Genomic DNA, 21,557 nt, shown 5'->3' with positions numbered 1-21,557 from the left:
GACTGAAAATTAACACAGTGACAGTGGTTATTCTTCATTGCTCTGTCTGGCCTCTATTTTTTTCCCCTTTTAATCATCACTGAAGAACAGTCAGAGCACATTTCCTCACCCCCACCCCGCCCTTCTCCTTTTTTTCTTTCTTTTTTCTCTCTAGCTACAAGACAAGTCACAAAATCTTCAATGATAGCTTAAGGGTCATGTGTATTTTCATAGTCTTAAGAAAAAAGTGAACTTATCCTGCGTGAAACAGTTGTTTTTGTGAAGTTGTATTTGGTTACCAAATGTAATTGCAGAAATTCACTGGGAACTCTAGAAAATGCTTTGACAGATTCAAATTTGGCACAACCTTCACCATATATTTTGACTTCATACAATCGGAAGAAGGAGAATCAAGGGCATTGGTTCATTTTTTCATTTAAATGAGAAAAGAAAGACTTTCCATATTCATATGTGCTGATCATTATGGCACAAGCAGGAGCAACTTTAAACAGCCGTGGAATAATACCTGTCCAGAAGAGAAAGGAAAGTATTCACTATAATTTGTTTTCAGACTGAAATGCTGTAGTACCATTTAGTGGTCATAGTATATTGATGCCATAGTATATCAGCGTAGAACTGGGATTCTACCTGTCCGAAATACTAAAGTTACTGGCTGTAGGTATTACCACTGTAATAATCCTATGACATGCTGTGTGGCCTGCCTGCCTCACGTCCATTGTGTCTCTGCCCCTTCTGTCTCTCCGTGGAGGTGGAACACCTTGACCTGCAGGGCTACTTTGCTCCAGCACAGAAGAGGTGGCCCTGAGGGGACAGACTGTGCACCCTCCCCTAAGTGTCACTGCAAACTTGCTGCTCGTGTGGGACAAGCAGAGGCTTTTGAACTCTCGGGTGGGACAGCAAGAGGTTCAGGAAGCCCTGAATCCTGAAATGGAAAAAGTCAGAGAGGAAAGGGCTCAAGTACCATGCTGGGCTGTACCCTCTGCTGTAGGTATGTGCCTCAGCCCTTCAAGCCAACTGTTAAGTAAAAAGCGTGATTCTCCTGCCACTGTCTCTGAAGACCTATAGCACCTTTACTAAAATGGAAGGATCCTGGTCACATGTATAAACGACAGAATTTGGGTGTTAAATGTCTCCTGTTAAAATCAACTGTCATCTTGTCAGTGGAGTTTAGAAAGTGATTCAGTTTACCTAGAGGTAGAAGAATAAGGCTGAATCCACATGTCTACACATGGCCATCTACTTCCACTCGAAATGCAAAGACATCTATCTGCATGGAGCTAGCACAGATAATGCATGACCTGTGGAAAACTTGTGTCTCTTTGGAACAGTAGCAAGAAGCCAGGCAGAATACCCCCAGTCATCTCACCTACATGTGGGTGACTGAACTGAGGTAGTGGCTGATCAAGTGAACCTCTCTACACTCCCATTACTCATGTGTCAAGACCTAAATGTAGGTATCCTAATCTGTGAACTAAATTCCACCCAAAGTGCCTAATAATATCAATGCTTTGTGGTGTCTTGCATTCTGCTGGCATCAGTGCTCTGAAATATGCAAATCCTGTTACCTAGCTATGTTACCCATCACTGTACAGCAAGTAAAGCAATTTATTCTCTTTCAGTGAACACAAACAAGTCTTGCAAGTCTTCAACCAACTGTGTAGCCATTCAAACAAAGAACCCCAATGAACCAATGCAGTGCTGTCAAGACTTGTAAGTATCCTGGGTTTGGAATGTCTCCCACAGTTGTTCATTTAAGTATGAACTATGGTAGGCTTTTATCTCAATATCATTTTAATCTCAGAATCTTGTCATTTCCTCCTTAGGCTGCTAGAGTCATACATGACAACACATGTGCATTACAAAGGACTTCTGTGCATGGCAACAACAGAGTATTGCCCCAGCCATCCAAAAGAACAGGACAACAGCAGCCTCACCCATCAGGTAGACTTGCTGAAGACAGAAAGACATGGGAATCTTTTCCCCTACAGCCTGGGAGAAAGGCATGGGGGGAGCTGAATGACAAGTACCAAGGAAGTAAGAAAGCTTAGGGAGATGAGCATCCTGAGGTGGACACACAGGAAGGCAAGAGCACTTTGTGACTATGAGCATTTTATATACATTCAGGGTTGAATTTTCAATCTCCAGTTGCCATACGTAGAAAGGAAGCTATTCAAAAGCAAAACACTTCAAGAACAGTTTAGTTAAGAAGCGATACTGTTTTAGTCTGGTGATACTTGGGCTAGTAAATTATTGATAGAACTACCGGAATGTACATATTCAACAAAAGCAAAGTTTCACCCCCAGGTAAAGATTTGCTTTTGTTTAATGAATGATAGAAGTTCTTCACAAAAAGATATGAACCAGCAATTAGAACTCTTGAGGATGTGTAATCAGCTTGAACGTTCACACTGTGAATATCTATTTGCGCTGTCACGTGAGGCTGGAAACTCTTATTCTCTCAGTTCCTATCACATGTGGCGGCAATCCCAGACTGCCTTTGTCGATACTCAGGTACACAGAGTGGGAAATGTCTAGCACTACCTGAGTTTCCTCTTAATTCCCACTCAGCCACAATACAGGAAAGGGAGAGAAGGTAGTGAGCACACCTGTGGATGGATGGCAAGTCGCAAAGAACTCAATTAACTGATAATCACAGCACAGCATACGTGTGCTATCCCAAAACGTAACACAGTAACCTCCATATTCATATTTACTTGGATATGAATCGTGGACTGAGCAGCATGAAGCAAAACTTACAAGCGTTCACCATGAAATGCATTTCTTTGAATGGTGGAGGAATGTTTAGTTATAGGTAGTTATAGGTTATATGAGAATGCAAGAACTCCAGTTTCTGGGAAAACAAATATTTTCTTCCTGCTTTGCTTGACAGAGCATGCCAAGTAGAAAACTCTGACAGAAGCTGACAGAAATATAGCAGGATCCATGATAGCTGCTGCCAAATATCTACAAATCTGTGAACAAATTTCCATGTTGTTCTCCACAAGAATATTCTGGGATCTGGCTAAATTCGCCATGAATTACTGAGTAGACTGGTGATTATCTCAGAAGGGAGTCAATCCTTTTTGGTAACTACAGAAGTGGAACATTCCCTGAAAGATTTTAAGAATTAAAAGAAATCCTTAGTTTCAGGATGAGGTAACAGTGAGGGAATGGAATGTAATTTTTCTTGTCTCATGTCACACTTGCCAGCTCACAAAGTCCCTGTTCTAGCCAGGGCAGTATGGTTACACAGTGGAAAAGACACTTCTAAGTCTCATGAGGTCTCAGGAGGCTCTATGATTACTCCTTGATGCCAGAAAGTCCTCTTACAATTAGTCACAATGATTAAAATAAGGAGGAAAGGTACCTCCTGCTGGACCTCTCAGGAAAAAGGCCAGCTTTGTTGCTGGAGGTTTTGAGTTAGTACCAAGAATTAGGTCATATGATTAGGTAGGCCTCACTGGTTTCAGAGAATTGCCAGGATTTGAAAAAGACATCAGAAGGTATTCCTGGGGGCTTCTTTTCTGTTCTATAAATATGCAGGGTTTAAATGGCCAAGATATCTTATGATGGTCAGGGATACATCTGTGCTGGCCAGCAGTAGAAATAACTACTGCACATAGTTCGGGGCCAAAAAGTGATCTTTGCCAAAGCTATCAAAAAGACTAAAAGAGAGTCTTTAAGACAGCCCATGCAAGAAGCAAAATAAAATACATCAAGGAATTACACAGCTAAACGGCGTTGTAACAGTGATATTCTGTCTTACTGAATGGCTCAGACAAACTGAAACACCACCAGCTACATACTAAATCATGTACTGATGTGCTGAACACTGGACACAGCTGGGCAGCAATGGTCCCCTGATAGGTTCATTGAGGGTAAGAAAGTCTGTAAGACATGTATACTTGTACATTATTGCATTTGTGTATATACAAGTAAAATTTAAAAACTTTGTCTCAATCTAAACTCACTGAATTGTCAAGATTGTGTTTCTCCATCTGTTTAAACATAAAAATTTAACAAATATTTTAAATAATGTTTCTAGTTGGATAGAAAATTTTAAGGAAAAAATTATTGGGGAATAGTTGCATGACCTTGAATGTCTCAAATATTATACAGTATTCATAATTACTCACATCTAGCAAACAAACACTGATATAACTGCCACATCTTCCAGTCCTCTGCAAAAAACTGCACCAAAGTCCAACTTAAAAGGACTGCACCATAGGATAGATGGGATCTATCCTGGGCCTAGTATTCCACAGGCCAGTAACAGTATTTTATTATGTGAATTCTATTTCAAAATATCTATTCCATACTCAGACTTCTTGGGTTCTCAATAATGCATCTTCTTCAAAGACTAAGAAGGAAACAGAAAAATACCACTGAAGCTTAAGCTCTGTTTCCAAGACAGAAAGAACCAAAAAAATTGAGTATAGAAACTAGTATGAGATGAAGAACAAAAGTTAGGGTGGCTATTCGTAAATATACGTGCTGCAACAGTACTGACTGTTTTGAAATTTTTAGCACTGGACTAAAAACTGCATCTAAGAAACTTTCTCAGTTTAGAAACATCTCCATACTGTAGCTTCCAAACTCACAAGCCATTAAATTTCCTTTGTACCAATTCTTTCTGAAAAACCCAACCATTACAGTTTAAGAAATCAACAAATTATTTAAATTTGAAAGAAACTATTTCATGAACTGAATGTTTTCCCACCATTTTTCATTGCCAATACAGCCATATCTGTCAATCCCAATCCCTCTATTTTCTAAATAAATCATGTCCATCTTGGACAGCTGTCCATAACTGAGAGTGTTCACATAGATGTAAATATTACATAATTCATGCACATTAATATCTATAATCACTTGGTACTGGTTAAAAAACTTTCCCTCTAGTCTGAGGTTTTTTAGAAAGATATCAAAACATTTACCAGCAAATAATCCAGTAATCCCATTTTTAGCCACAATTTTCCTCATAACTGCCCAGGTTGATGTATAGTCCCTCTGTGGAACTCAATATAGCACAAGAGAACAGTAAATTAAGCAATATACACAATACCACAGAAAAATATTTTTAGAAATCAAAGACAGTCACTTCAAATGTAATTATTAGGTTTAATTAATTTTATGTTAATTTTATCCATAGTGTTTATACAGGATGTTAAATTCATACAGTATGCAAGTTCATACAATACTCAGGATAAAATAGCATGACATGGAAAAATGTGTAGTAATGTCTGAAGTAAGATACATGAACAGAGACAATATTCCTTACTAGAATAACTGATGAGAGTTGAAAAAAGTCAACTAGCTTTCAAACGAGCCAGTCCCTTTCCATGTCACTTTATACATGCAGCTAAAAGATCATCACAATTCAGATTTTTAAACCAGAACTTTTCTTTATGGTGAATTGAATATAAAGGTAAGTTTTGAGAATTGGTATCAGAAGAATGTATATAATAATTGAGCTAGGACACTACAACGTACATCTAAGTTTACAAAAATCAAATCCCCCAACATGTATAAGTTAGTTTAAGAAAGTATAGGTCTATGAGATATGGATCGCAGTCCCTTGTAGAGCTAAATCAGATACCATAAACAACCTAACTACAGCAGCATCAAGAAGGAATCTGCATTGCAGACATATGCAACTGTTTTAAACAGAGGAATTTTTTTTGTGCTATTTCACTCTGCACGTGCTGTTTTCATTGATCTGTAATATGAAAGTGGTGGTTTTTTCTAGAGTAAAGTTAAAACAGTTTCATAGAATACATGCAGCAGGAACATCCTACAGCATCTGGAAGCCGCAAAATATTTTTGCGGCCACAGAGAGACAATATATAGATATATAGTCAGTGTCCAACTCTAACAGCAACAGGATTTGTTAAGAATTAAACTAGTACAAATTATAGATACCCATAATGAAATTTTAGATATATATTAATCTAGTTAATATCAACCTAATAAATATATGGCAGCTACCTGTGATTCAAAGTGGTGTTAGCAATGAATTTCTACATTCATCAGCACAAGGGAAGAATTGAAACACAGAAACTATTTATATTTAAAGCTTTTTTGATCTTCATCTGTTCTGCCATGAAACACAAATATGGTTTTCTGAGAATTATACCAGCTAAAAATAATTTGCCTGAGAGAACAAAACCTCATGCCAAAAAGTGAGCACTAAGTTTTCATAACATCGTTCTAAACTAGGGCCTTCATTTCTAAGCAGAAACTATTTGGGCACTCAGCCTTTTTACTGGTCTGTAATCTTAAAGCCATGATTAACATTTATTTAAGTTAATGAAAGTCCCCCACTGGTCCAGCTCCCAAGTAATGGGAAAAAAAAGTTTTTAGATACAACTTGAATTTGTATAAAATGCAGTGGTGCTCTACTGAACGCAGAACAGAAAAGAAACTTCCTTCCTCTTTCATCCTTTAAAGCTGTTAAGATATTCACTAACATGCCGGCAAGAATAGTTTCTTTGAAATCACACAAAAATAAGGTAAAAAATATATAACCTGAGCACACTGCTTTCTCTCTCTAGACTAATATTTAACAAAAGAAGAGTATCATTGTGAAGGAGCAGCAAGTGGTAGTGAATGTGCAAACATTTTATCATGTTATTTTTATCAGCTCAAAAGTCTATTTCAATAGATCACTGTTCACCTGAATGTTTTATAAGAAATTAAATTTTTGCCTATTTAAATATAACTTACTTAAATGTATACAGATTTGTAATGGTCTACCTAAATGTAGCTCTGGATATTTTTGTTTCTATTTTATACCATCTTATTAACCTAAACGGTACTGAAATCACACCTCTTCCCTCCTCCATGCTATTAATGAAATATTGTATTTATCCTAGGAGATACAAAATATCCTATAAGATGTTACAATTTGCAGAAGAAAAAAGGCCTTGGTGATAGAATTTTTAGATAAAACTTCAGAAGAAAGGACAAATATTTAAAATTCCTCCCGAAAGTTTATATACTCAAACACTAAGTTTTATTTTTCGAAACATTATGGGTTCTTTTTCTCCTTACCAGCAACTTACTTTTTAAAGTCTCACTCTCCCAAAGTTCAGTCTGCCTATGTGTTTTCACTACATCAAATGGCAGAGTTATGACAGCTGCAATCTATTAGGAAAATAAATCCATTTTAATGTGAGAGTACAAACAATTACAATGTAATTAAAAATTTTAAATTAAAGTGCACTCAATTTAAAACTAGATTTGATATTCCAAGCACCTGATATTATTTGAAGTCTTGTATTTCAGAACACTGTAATTTATTCAGATACACCCAATCAGCTTGAATGCCAGGCCACGTGTTTTAAAGGAGATGCATCCCAAAACATACACCATTTCTGAGAGAATCATATAAAATCATACCTCTTTAAAATATTTTATTAGTGATAATAATAAAGAGTAGTACTGGAAACGAAAATACATACTTACAGAGCCAGATGCTGCTCCTGAAGTAAAAGAAATAAAAAATGTTGGTTCATGTGCACCAACTTCCTTGCACATCATCTTCTTGAAACGTTCATAATTATGCCAGTACATTGCTATGGTTATAAAAAAAATAAACTCGCATTACAACACATTTGTACATCAAATACAGAAATTCTTTTATCAAGTACAGATGTAAGAATTCTACTGTGGCAACAGCAGCAAAAAGAAACAAGAGCTGAAAGCAAAATAAAAGTGTTCTCTGTGATGATCCATGGACAGACTGCCTTGTTCCCTTTATATCTCCATATTCCAAATTTCTTCATATGATATAAATTAGCCTAATCATTTTGTCATTCCCATAAAGTAACCCCTACCTTAATACAATCTAACCCAAGCACTACAAAACTCACATAACTGATTTTTTAAAAATTCAATTTAACATAAATCAGAATGTAGGCTTTTAATTATTTGCTATGTTTTCAGGCATGAGCTCACTAATTCTACAAAAACAAGTTTCATACAAAATGAAAGGTTGCTCAGGACTGCCTCATACTCTTCTGGGGGACAAAGTGTAAAATTTAATCCTGAGAGAACCAAGAAATACAATTTTGCTCTCTGGAATTACTCAGAGGGGGAATGCCTCCATTAGGACTGTCACAGGCAAGTCTGACTAATAGGAATAACATCTGTTTCTGGTTTTATCTGCTGAACTAAACTGCACTCTTTCTGCATTCTAACTAAAACTCTTTAAACTGTATGCTACTGGGCTGAATTATAGAGCGGTTCCTTGTGGCAGTTGGTCAAATAAATTCTGCAAATGACAGCTGTGTATCCTGAAAGATAACTGTGCCTCATTCAGCACTGAGTTCTGGAGGTTGTGCCAGCAGAGAATTATCAAAGTATTTTCTTGCTATGAACACTGCCAGCACACATGCCTGGCCTCCAACATTTTGCAAAAGTAAATGTAGGCAGTATCTCAGAAGGCATTCTCAGGGTTTGAGGAAAACCTACTATTGAAATATATCAAATTCTAGTTTAATATAAATTATCTAAATCCAAAACTTCGCTTAAGCACCTGCGGGACTCCCTTCCCTGTATACCTTTTACATTTATATTCTCTGCAACACTGCTTAAATAATGACTCAAGTGTTATTGTTAACCCAATTCTTGTGCTTATAAACATTCACAGCTCAAGTTTTATTCAGTCTATCTAGCTAGCCTCCCAAGGGAACATGTCTGAAGCACATCGTTCACAGTTGGTCTAGTAACACAGTGGGATTCTAATCACCCTGTGCTGCTTGAGTCATGCTGTGCTGCTTGACTGTTTTCACAGAGGAGCTGCTTTCTCAGTACAAATTGTTACACTGACTTTAATTCCTCTTGAAAGAGCTAAGTTGAGCTAACTGCAGCAAAAGTGCAGACTGTGCTGTCAGAATACCAGAAACCACGATGCTGTTGGGGCATCATTCAAACAGAAGAGCCAAGACTGAAGGTATTAAGGGAGAACATCTTAATTGCATAGAGTATTTATAAGGAAAAATAATCAGAAAACACATTTGGAAAAGGCATTAAGCAGCATTAAACACTCTTAGCTTTATATCATCAGAGTTTTGTGGCATTTAATTTTGGTTTGGTTTTTTGTTTTTTTAAAATACATTTTCCTTTACTCATGCACCTAATTGCCTGCTCAATTCTGGCTCTTTAACAATAGTCCTTAACCCATAAGGCAGGAGCTGCATGTTAAACTGTGCCTCTCCCCTTCCAGCACCCCATGATGCCTACAAAGTACTGGGCACAGACAAGTGCCCCGATAGCTGTGAAGTGAATGCCAGAGCAGTGTGGAGACTGACTTAAAATCAATGAGGATGTTTTGGATCAGTGGAGGAACAGCAGGCATGGACACAAGGATCTGAAAAGGGCTGAGAAGAACACACAGACATCACCCTAGTGCCCTCTTCCTTGTGCAATCCCTCACAGTCCTCTGATCTTCCCACTCTGTTAAAAGCAGCAGAGGGAAGGAAGATCACTAGCTCCTGCCACATTGCTACAGACAAAAATCAGTAAGAGAACAAGAGTTTCTACCTGAAGTCGGGCAACAGGAATTAGATGAAGAATTTTAGAGTTACCTTACAAAACTTAGCAGAACAGCCTAAGAGAAAGAGGCATTTGGCAGAGAAGAAAAGTAAGTAAATTAAAAAATAAATACTGAACAGGAAGTACTTTGGCAAATGGTTGAGATGAATTCTGACAGTTAACTTTAGCCTTAGAGAAGACACGTTTCCATAGGTTCAGAAGCCTTCCCTATCACAGAAGGCTAAATTAAGTCCCATCAAGTAACAGGATCCTTAAGCAGGAAATACAGTCCAACCACAATCTTCAAACACCTACCAGTAGCAAAGTGAAAGAAAACAGAGTATTATTCATTCTGAAAAGAAAATGGCTGAAATAACTTAGTTCTGTTAACTCACTTAACTGCTAAGTGCAATTTTTAACTAAATATCCTAATCACCCCCATTTACCATGCATTGGTTTGGTTCACAGCCAATTTGAAATTTATTCCAGGTGCACATCTAAATGTGCTCAAATTCCATGAGTCCAAACCAATTATCAGTTCACTAGACTGTCTGGAACCACAAATTAAATTACATGTCAGATTATTTTAAGAATGAAGTGGGAGAACAAAGATAGCAGGTCAAATACTTCAAGGGTTATCTGCCTCCAAAAATAGGTTTGAAGCATTTTTTCTGGGCCAACACAAGGTGTTCAAAGGTGTTATTCCTGGTACTAACCAAAGGACAGAAACTGCTTCAAGGACAATTGATGCCTAATGATCCCCAGTTGATCTGAAAACAACAGGCCTCAAGAAGACAGGGGCTCTCACCAGTGGCATTAACAAGTGGGAAAACTGTCCTTTAGCAGAGTCATCCAATTACCTCTGGAGCTCACAATGTAGCAGACATGTGACAAAAAGGAAGAAAGCATGATCTCTTCTGTCCGTGTTATCTTAAAGAATAGTCCTAGGCCTAGCTATGCTCTGTATCAGACTTTTCTAGATTTTCAGCTTGGGAGCTCTGCTAACAAGTGATGCTCTAGTTTCATGGTTTTTGGAGCAGTTACACAAACTCATTCACCTTGCTAACAAAAATTCCTGAAGACGCTACTGTGTCACCCTCTGTTTGTATATGTTTTCAAAATTAAGCATCAGAACACTTAGATACAGCAAGTTTCTCTATGAGGAAATAGCCACTCTACCTATTACAGAGAAGATTTCCTACTGAAAGTCTTCAAAAACAGTCATTGCATAAGCTAAATTTTTGCCAAGCATAAGCTAATTTTTTGCCAAGAAAGGTTGGACCAGATGATCCTTGAGGTCCCTTCCAACCTAGTATTCTATGATTTTATGATTCTACAGGTGAGAAGAAACAGTCTAAGTATAGAGAAAGGGAACGTAACAATGAACCCTAACTGGTATTCACGAACAAAATGGGGGAAATAAAAATCAGGTCCTCAAAGAATTTATAAATAAAAACACCCAAAAGAGAGCAAATCTCAGTCATTCTGAAAGCTAACCATTAAAATTACCTAAAAAACACAGAAAAAGTCTAATAGTTATGCATAAACAGATCTTCTGACATAACACAAACTTGCATGGAAAATAAACCCCACCTGAGAAAGGTACATCTCTCAGAACAGTAGAACTCCAGCCCCTCCACAGGGAAAACCATCCGTCTGTAGCCACTTTACCGCTGACGCATGTGTACAGTTGCTTGTAGGACAACTTGCAATACTGCATTCTAGTTCTGATCAGCTCCAGGGGGCTCACTACAGTAACTGAACCAACTGCAAATGCGAAAAATGTGGGCTTTTTTTAAAATCAACATTTACTAGCAGTATTTCCTGAACATTAAAGTCAGGTCTCACCTTGCTTCATATATTTGATTCCTTTCAGCTCTCCCATTTTCCTTGAAATAATTCCCAAAATAACTTTCCTTTCCAGACAATACCGTATCTATTCACAGTACTTAAACATTTGGGCACACGCGCTAACTACCTTTTTTCAATACTGACACGTTGTAATCCATGTAACATGTTAAGAATCCTCATTTTCAGATTTATTACTTAAATAGGCTGAAAATTTCAAGTACTTGTAAAGATTACTTTTCAATAATTACCATTTTTAAGTGTAACTTGAAGAAAGTGCACTTGGGGTTTGGGGTTTTTTCTTGTTAAAGACAAAAATGATGGTTAGAGATTAAGTTTTTATTGATTTCTAAGCATCTTTGCCATTCTTATTTTAAACTACCAAGATTATTTAGCAGGCAATCTGTTTCTGATAAAGTCACTCTCTTGCACCTCTTGGAAAGATCAGTGAGTCACCACTCACTAGCAAGCTCCCATCACACATGTAATAGACAATTTTACTTTTCTCCTGCTGCTGGGATAAGGTTTCTTTGACATGTGAATTTAAAACATGGAGCAGCCTAATAAGAACAATTTGCCACATCACCACAGAACAATTATTTTTCTACTAGTCCTCCAGTCCCCCTCATAGACGTCACAAGTAGAATATGGGACTACATTCTCAGAGTCTTCTAAGAAAGCCCAAAAATATATGACCTGAGCTACTTCTACAAAAATATATAAGGAAAAGAATAAACAAAAGTAAGAAAATATAAAAAGAAATTCAGTCCCTTTCTATCATGGAGCAGTAAACCAAGTACAAGTCCAATTTCAATTTTCCTTGTAATTACCTGTGTAGCTTCCATTATAGAAAATAATGATGTTTATTATTAGATTCACCACAGAACAGACTTAAATTAAACTGTCCTTGGTAGAAGTCTAGGACTATCAAATTGTGAATAAATTACACATGTAGTAAAAGTGTAACACCAAAAATAATTCACATTATTCCAGGTTAGAGGGTTAAGTTGCCCAAGAAATACTGCGTAATTACAGTATTCCTTCCTATGCCCAGCTCCACGTAATATTATCCCTCATTTAAAGCCACAGCAAATTTACTTTAAAACCAAAACAGAACAACAAAACAAAGCCAAGAAAACAGCATACACGTATTTTATTTCACTTTTCTCTTTAAACAGATAACAACTTACATCTGCTTAAGGCACCTGCAAGAACTGGAATGTGTTCATCATCCTTTCCTAGTCTAGATTTCAGAGCTTCACTCAATTGGTCATAGCAGGTAAAATAGATTACTGTGGTAGGAAGTGCCATTATTCTAAAATATAAGAGATGGAATCTAAATTAATACAAGGAAAGCAGAAACATAAAGTCAACGAACTTGTATGGATATTTTGCTTAAATAAGGAAAAATTAGATCTCCAGCTGTGTGTTGTTATGAAGAAAAAGCATTAATCCCATGGCTTTGATTCACTGTCTCTAGTTCAGAGTTTCAAATTCACAGATTTCTCAGTTTTCTAGTTTTTAATTTCATGAGGAAAAACTATAAGTAAAATGATGGTGGATTATCTCAGTCAAAATGTATTTCATATCAGCTTCAGAACTATTTGGATAAAGGAATGGAACTGAAAGATGTGAATATGAAGCAAGCAAACAAAACATTATGGAAGCAGCTACTAACCTTAAATTTTTATTCATTTAACAACTGGCGAGTATTTTCTCTACCTTAATCAATACTTACAATTCTCATTACTTGAAAGACAATGTGGAGTGAGTAAATATAAGGTTTTTTCCATTCCAGCATAGTACAGACTATAATAAAAACAGCTAGATCTGTAATCGTTCAGTGTAGGGTTAAAGCACCCTATCTTACTGTAAAACTGCAATTATATTTTTGTGTTATGACTGTGCCAATATAGCACATACCACCATTACCAAAAAACAATGAAGACTGTCATGCTTGAAAACCAACAATTCATAGTTTAGCTCTTTTAAATACTGTGTACCTCTCTCCATTCAAGAAGCTGGTTGTTCTCTGCAGGAGTACAGAACACATGTTGAAGAAAAAACCCTGTCATGGCTGAAATAGAGACCTCTTAGTTCAGTTAGATCCTAAAGGTTTGTATTTTGAAATTGCCACATGCTGCAGGTTAAATAACAAGGCCTGAGCTCCACCATGCTTTGCTTTTTTGTGTTTATATACTGAACACTGTGTGCAAATCAAAAGTGTACCCGTGCTTTCCCACTGGGCTCTTTGACTTGGAACAAGAGAACTAACTGTAACACAACCCTTCAGTCTTACAAGATACAACTTTAATATACATGTTGGATTTGACCACTTTCTCAGATTGCTTATGGAGGGGGACATAATTATAGAGGTCTTAACTACTATCCATACTAGGTTAGTATGAATAACAAGATAAAACAGATTGGTGCTGTTAAGCTTAAAGAGAAGACGAGGAGGGAATTTGTTAACAGTGTTTGAATATGTAAATTGCTCTTGTGGAGAGGAAAGGAATGATCTGTTTTCCATTACAAAGTTGTATAGGATAAAAACCAATAAAGTTCTTTGGAATGAAGAAGATTCTAGTTAGATGTTTAAAAATAAAAATTATGTCAGGGTAATGAGGTGCAACACTACAGTGTCTGTGGAAACAGCTGTGTTGCTTATTGCAAGTCATTAGTAACAAGCTAGGATAGCAAATATCAGTCAAAGTATAGTATTCTCTAACGATCACTTTTCACCCTATGATTCAATGATACTATCAAGGGGTTGGTTACAGTAAGGATACCATCTCTAAAAGGCAGAATGAAGTCTGATATTCCTGCTTAACTACTGAGAATATATTAAGGAAGTTGCAAGGAGGAATCTCAAGATCTGGCAGAAATTATACTGTCTTTAGATGTTTCCGATACAACTGATTACATCACTATCTGTAACTTCAGAATTTACCAATACTTTTAAAATCACTTACAAATAAACATACTCATTTGTCTAAATAATGGAGTTAAATTTTTAATAATAATTAATAACACGTTACCAAAAAACCCCTCCGTTCAGCTTACAGTGTTGGGGGAAGTCCACTCCACAGTGATTTTATTCCCTCTATTTGAACAATTTTCACAAATGCATCCTAAAAATATAACCAGGCACAGAGCAATAATTAGCTACAAAGCTTTTATACTCAGTAATACATTTTAGCTGGCAGAACACAAAATTAATGTATTAAAAAACTATGTTTCTAAAATGGTTTATCATTCTAAGATCCCAATTTTGTAGTTGCTAACACTAGCTATCACATTTAATCACACAAATACTTCTACTGAGCTGAACAGAAATATTTGTGTGTTTGAAATTAAGAATTTCCTTCCATCTTTAAAGGACCAAAGTAGTAAGTTTTTATCAGTAACTGACAGCCTGTGAGTAAGTTATTTTCAGAACTAATACAACACAGCAGCAACTTGGGGAAACTTCCCCAAAATAATCCACTAAAATACTTTTTTTAATATGTAACAGGAGTTCTTGGCATGAAATAGCAATTAACTCTCAATGATTCTTCAATACTTGCTTTCTCTGACAACAAGTTGACAACATATATGCAATGTAGATACACTATACTATATTCTTGGAAGCTTACAATTAATACCAGAGCTGTCCCATACTGACAGCAGAGGAACATTAAACCTTGAAGATCATTCAACTGAAGTCACCATCAAAAAGACAAACTTCCTAATATCAGGGTACCTAATTTTCTTAAACATTTGGGGGAAGAAGTTGAGATTTGATGGATTGGAATATGCTTAAGACCAGACATTATCACAGGGCCTCAAAAGATACTGAACCTGACAGACCACAAAAAGGACTCACAGGAAGAAAAGGCAAATAGCTTTAGAGGAGACAGCTTTGATGGACAGATCCACTGAAGTAAAAAGTTGCATGGGGAAAACAAAGACATGATTTATTAAAACAAGCCTGACTTGAAAAAATGGAGCTATGAGAGGGAGTCAAGAAGCCCTAAAAGGTCCTAAGATGATTTGACAAAAAAGACACTTAAGAGGGGGGGAAAAAAAGACAGAAAATGCTATACTACTATTTTATATTTTCTCCAAATATATTCTGGACTAGTTAGTTTGTAAGTTTATACTAGCTTCAACAAATTTACAGTAAAGGAAGGTATGGAAAAAAGATTGGAGAAAGGACATAACTAAATCCAGTGACTGCACAGCATATTTATATACCTTACTAACTATATAGGCAAATATAGCAAAACATCTGTACAGTCCTGCCACTGGAAACCTACAATGTCCACTACAATTTTCTTCACTGCACAATTGTCCAGCACTGTTTTTTTAAAAAAATGAAAGGAGATCCAATGATATCATAGTCATTCTTCTTTATGAATCACCTTGTCATAGCAAAAATGGGCCTAAAATCATGTCAGTTGGAAAACTAAGCGATGTTCTAAAAATTATATGGTAAAGTTAATTGAAAAATTCAAACATGTGAAGTTATTAATTTTTTAAAAAGATAACACTGTAAAACTGCTCAAGAAACCTTTTGCATGAACATTTCATTCTTCTCAGAAATTTAATTCTGAAAAATCCTTGATCACATGTGTAATTTAATGGCAGAGTCAAACAAAATCTTGATTAATGAAGCAGCATCACAGTGTCCAACAGCAAGTCTGCTTCCAGTGTCTGAGTAAAATGCTAGTCCTACAAGTTTCAATGGATCCAGAACTTGACACATGAATTTAACTTTGAAATGCTATCTGCATTGTTAGTTCAGCTCAGGAGCATACTGGGAAGATCTGTTGATAGAAGAGCTGTAAGTAGGTACAGAAAATGAGTACCTGCAATCAGCAACTATTGATAATATAGCTCAAGTGGGGGAAATAAAATCATACAGCCGGTATCCTGTGAGGAGAGCTGTGCAGCTGCCTCCTTGTTCATCTTAAGGAAGGAATATGTATTTTCTTGTAGAAGGTAGAAAGTATCATTAATCACTATATAAATTACACAGTGTAACCACACGAACACCCTCTCAAATTATAACAGATTCTACTGGAACTTGAAAAAAACCCATTTACAGCATGCTACTTAAAAATGTTTTCAATGTACAGTTTTATATAAATGTAAAATGTTCTTACCAACATCCCTTTGAAATGCCCACTTTTTTTATACCAGGCTTTGCTGTCACCATTCTCACAAACACATATATGATCCATAAGGCCATTGGAGTATACAAAACACTTTCCTAATAAAATGGTGTACAAGAATATAGTTAATGCTTGTAAGATTGTTCTTACTTGGCAGCAATTTCAAATTGGATATAATGGCAACACAGATTTATCTCTGGTTAGACACAGAGGGGCAAAATAATCTTCTAAAGTCAATGATGACATTAGGTAAAAGGAAAGGGGGAGCAAATGTACTCCTCAGAGTGCCAGACTAAATGAAACTGCCCTCACAGGCTCCAGGAAATGTGTTTATGTTATATCACCATCTGCTGACGACTAAAACCAACACAAGACCTGAATAGCAATATTGTATGTAACTATGTGAACATTTTTCAGATTTTTAAATATTTTATTAAGTAGCTTTTTATTAAGTAGCCTCAGCATCCACATTACAAGTGGAGGCATTATATCTTAGGTTAGACTGTATTTATTCTAGATCATCCTCTCTACTTGTTTTTTATTTCTTCTACATCATATACCTTGAACCTGTTTGATAAAATATTATTGCCATCATGAAAACATACTTTCAAGCTTCACATTTTCAGATTTCTGAAGGGTTTAGAATTTACTAAAATAAAAACAGGATAGAAGGCACAAGTATTTTTCCTGATTTACAGTAAGTGTGACTGGAAATATTAATCTCCACACATAACATGGAACACCAGTCATCTCCTTTCCTTTTAAATCCCATTTATTAATTACAACTAAATAGTAGGAATCATTGACATATCTCTGAGTGCACAATGTCTTCATCTGTTTAGAACCCTAGTGGCAAGTGACTTAGGTAAGACTTACTACTCTTTTCAAAAGTCTCTGGATTCTGGAGGAGCTGAACTTTGATATAGATTCCTGATCCCATAAGCCCTCCGATGAAATATTTAGTTATTCAGAGCTTTTTTTTTTTAAACTCAACTCAGTAATAGTTGTACCTTCTGCCACAATGAAAATACTAAGACAGACAGAAAAAAGTCTGTTTAAAATGGTATTTACAGGATTTTTTTTCCCACTGTGTCTGTTCACTGGCAAATTATTTCTTTAGCAATTTCAGTATATATTGCTGTGTTGCTCCCCCCCCCCCGCCCCTTACACTTAAGAAACAAACACAACTATTGCAAAACAAATAAAAACATTCTGCAGCTCAGCATTATGATTACTATCAGCTAAATACAACAGCAAAAAGCGAATTGTGCCCTCCATTATACTACACATTTACCTTTGGAGAATGGATTGTTTTGGGCTTGCAATCGAGTTTTGATAACATCAAGAGGAGTTACTAAAATGAAACAGAAGTCATTCAGAAACACCCTGCATGTCCTGAAAATGGACAAGTGTACAGATGCCTTATGAATTTCTACGGCTTTTTTTTTTTTCCAGAGGGGAAAAAAAAGAGGCCTGTTTTACAATGTTATCAGACAGAGGCAAAAAGGAGAACTACAAATCCTGTATGGTTTGCAAGTGACCATATGTATCTTTTCTAATTTACTAACAGTTGCACCGACAACAAATATTAGAGATACACAAAGCTCATCCAAAACCCATTGTGTCATCTTGTCTGAAAGTGCTAAAACTTGTGCTATTATGCCCTGCTGCTAACCTTTTATAAGTGGCATACCACAGGGCATGTAAAATCAGATTTTGGCCTCAAGCATGTAAAATAGTACAGCATTTTTTCATGTGTTTATTCTTTTTCAATAAACTGACCATAATAGCGATGTTCAAAAGAAAAATGTTAAACTCATGACGTACTTTCCTTCTTTGCTGTGTGTAGTTGTTGACTTTAGAGTTGTTGAAAATTAAATGAAGGTTTAGTGAACATTTCATCGTTTCCGCTCCAGCCCTCACAATTATTACAGGCCTAGAGATGCTGAACACTACAGTGGCTGGTCAGCCGGACCAGTCTCTACTGATTATATTGACTGAGGGCTTGATTCAGTTGCCTACATAAAAGCAGCTAGTGCCACCTGAGTCTCTAAGGTACCCAAAATACCTATGCAGTTGACAGAAATGACTGCAGCAGCTAGAGGCTAAGTCAAATACTCTAGCATGTGTCTCACTGAACACGTTCCTGTGCACAGGCAACTGACTCGCACCTTAGCTCTCTATTGATGCCTCTCAGTTGACTAACGGGAGGTTGAATACTTGGCTCACATTTCCGTATCTAAACGTGGGGATCTAAATGTGACTCCTGCAGCTCAATTCAGTGGCTTAAAATTTGGCATCTAGTAGTATTTTAGCCACTCACACATACTCTGCCTCATCCCCCAGCTGCCATTTCAGAAAGGGGCTGGTCTCCTATACCTCTTGAGCTCTCGAACACCAACACCTTACGCTGTACTAGAATCTTATGTACACACAGTTGGAATCCATCCTGGAAGTGCCACAGGTCTGATGTAGCTTTGCTTGCTACTTTACCTAACATCACAGGACACATGGTATAAGGACAGACTAAGACTATGAATTTGCCAGGGTCCTGGTAAGATCCTATTTTGTAAAAATCTGGAAATTTTGCAGGGGAAAAATCATGCTTAGAAAATTGCACATTTCCCTGTAGCATAACCAGTGTTAAAAGTCAGAACAAAAGACTAGCTTAAGCCAAAAAGTAACTGAAATACAAAGTATAAACTAATGAGCTTGAAGAGCTCCACGGGATACGAAGTACTGAACCCAACCAATTGATGCCTCTTTGGGTACAGGTGGGGAAGGAGGTCCTGAGCGAGACAACTGAATATGAAGCAGATGAATTCCACAGATTAAACAGAGGTTTAAAGGCCTAACAAAAAGCTATCCTTAAAAGCAATGTTTAGGGACAACCCTCCTCCCCCAGTAAAAGGCTTTACCAGTGTAAGACATCACAGCAGAGTAAATTAATGTCACTACTGAAGGGGTAACATGAAGGGGACATCTCACAGGGGCCACACTTGCAGGATTTATGTCTTGTACTGTAAAGCAGTCTTTTATTTAAAATCTACTTTTAAGCAGGAGGAAGTATGGATATTAATTTTCATTATTAATTTTGTTTCTTGAAGAAAGCAAGCAAGTAACTACTACACGAAGAGGAAAAAATGAGAAGTCAATAAAAATTATTCATATTTCAGAAATGGTTAAAGATTATCAGGGATGGGAAAGATTTCAATTAACCACATTCGTTAAAATACAAAAAATTATGAGACAACTATTCAAAACCATCCTTGTTGAACATATTAGTGGCAACTGATAAACCATATATATGTAGACATCATGCTGAGTCAAACTGAAGAGTAATCACTTTGTAAAGATTCTCTCTGTGGCAAGCTTGATATTTTGCCTTACCAAATAATGATGTAATTATAGCTCCACAACAAGAAGCTATTGCTTTCTGAATAATGGTTGTTTTTTCTAAGTTGCTATCACTCATTTTGGCCATGGCTTTATCCCTGGAGAAGAAAAACCCATAAAGGAACAGAAAAACATATTGCAAGACTATGCTCAAAACCTGCAGAAAAATCAAAGGAAAAAACATTTTAATTTTTCACTAATACATTATGTACAAGCAGCAATAATGTAAATACTAGTTTTCTACTTGTATACAAGCATATTTTTTGAAATCAGACTATTTGCGCCACGTTTTATAAATACGTTTTCTAAATGACAATAAATCTTCCAAATCTTTCCTACATAAATTACATTGTTTATATTTTTTGTAAACCACATTAAACATTTACTATGTATTACCTCTTGCTCCAACAAAGGGTTTAGGAGCATGTAAATAATCTGTACAAAAACAAAATCCCAGCCTGTGGCCCATAAACCGTAGCACATCAGAATAATCCATCTAGCCCTCCTCTTGCTTCCATCACTCCGGTGAGAAAATCCAGAGAGGTCTCCTGGTTGATCCAACAGTCTCAGCCTACTAGTGATGACTATATACCCTGGCAAGCTCCTCATCTAACAGTGACTAACTAGTATTAATGCTACCATTAAGTATTAATTCCTTGAACAAATCCTGCTGTATGGCTGCACAGGCAAGGTTACAATACCTTAGGAACGTACTCACAGTATGTAAAAATAAGCTTATATACTCCCAGCATCTGCAACTAGCCAGGACTGGAGAAAATAATAAAACCAAAAACATCCCAGAACATAAAATCCCCAAATAAAGGTGTATCTTTCAAAGTGCACGTTGTGCATAAGTCCATTCATAACTTTCTTAGTTTACATTGATATAAGCTTTTTATTTGCTCTACGGGAACATGATGTTTTGCTATTTTCAGTAAGTTTCATATATAAGAAAGAATAAGCTGCATAAAACAAGATTCGCCTCTCAGATGCTAACAACTACTAATGGGGGGGAATTGCCTTTTTTAATGTATTTTTCAACTTATAACAAAACTACCTTCCAGAATAGCATATATGACCCGTTTATAAGCAGCGACCGGGTTGCAATCGCCGGAGGCAAAGCTCTCCGCAATAAAAACGCGGAGCTTTCCCAGCCAGGCCCCCCCAGCCGCTTGCCACTGCCCACCAGCGGACTGTGAAGCCATGCCCCGAGCTGGGCCACCGATCCGACCTGCCCTTAGGCCAGGGCATGCCCCGGGGAGCGGTGGGGCAGCCTCCGCGGCGGGAGGCGCTGAACCCGGTTAATTCCCCGGCCTGCCAGCACCGCGCCTGCGCCGGCAGGAGGTCGCTGAAACGGGTGGTCGGTTGCTCGCTCCTCGGCAGGTCCCCGTCCCCCCCTCCGGCCCCATCGAAGAGACTCTTCCCTGGGATTTCTGCTGAGGAGGGCGCCCACCCGGTCCCTGAGGCGAGGTGAAAGAGGGGGGGGGAGGGTGGCGGCGGCGGCACCCCTCCCGCCGCAGCAACAGCCGCTGACCTCCCGCCCGCCGCAGGGACGCCTTCCCTTCCCTTCCGCCCTCTCCTTCACGGGAGGGACCCCGCCTCCCCCCGCGCTCCTCCCCT

General features: G+C 37.4%; 1 protein-coding gene across 1 annotated transcript; it reads right to left on the bottom strand.

The window, feature by feature from the left end:
- Positions 1–146: 146 nt before the first annotated feature.
- On the bottom strand, positions 147–21,142 carry SLC25A40 (solute carrier family 25 member 40). The gene is made up of 10 exons (XM_049798924.1): positions 20,995–21,142; positions 18,977–19,118; positions 17,836–18,014; positions 16,533–16,639; positions 14,449–14,516; positions 12,576–12,700; positions 11,131–11,304; positions 7,468–7,577; positions 7,065–7,146; positions 147–505 (listed from the first exon to the last, which is right to left on the bottom strand). The coding sequence occupies exons 1-10, from the start codon at positions 21,140–21,142 to the stop codon at positions 390–392; spliced, it is 1,251 nt and encodes a 416-aa protein (XP_049654881.1). The 3' UTR covers positions 147–389.
- Positions 21,143–21,557: the final 415 nt, after the last annotated feature.

The sequence above is a fragment of the Accipiter gentilis genome, chromosome 4, assembly GCF_929443795.1.
Source record: "Accipiter gentilis chromosome 4, bAccGen1.1, whole genome shotgun sequence".
Classification (NCBI taxonomy): domain Eukaryota; kingdom Metazoa; phylum Chordata; class Aves; order Accipitriformes; family Accipitridae; genus Astur; species Astur gentilis.
This window is presented reverse-complemented; position numbering and strand designations above follow the sequence as displayed.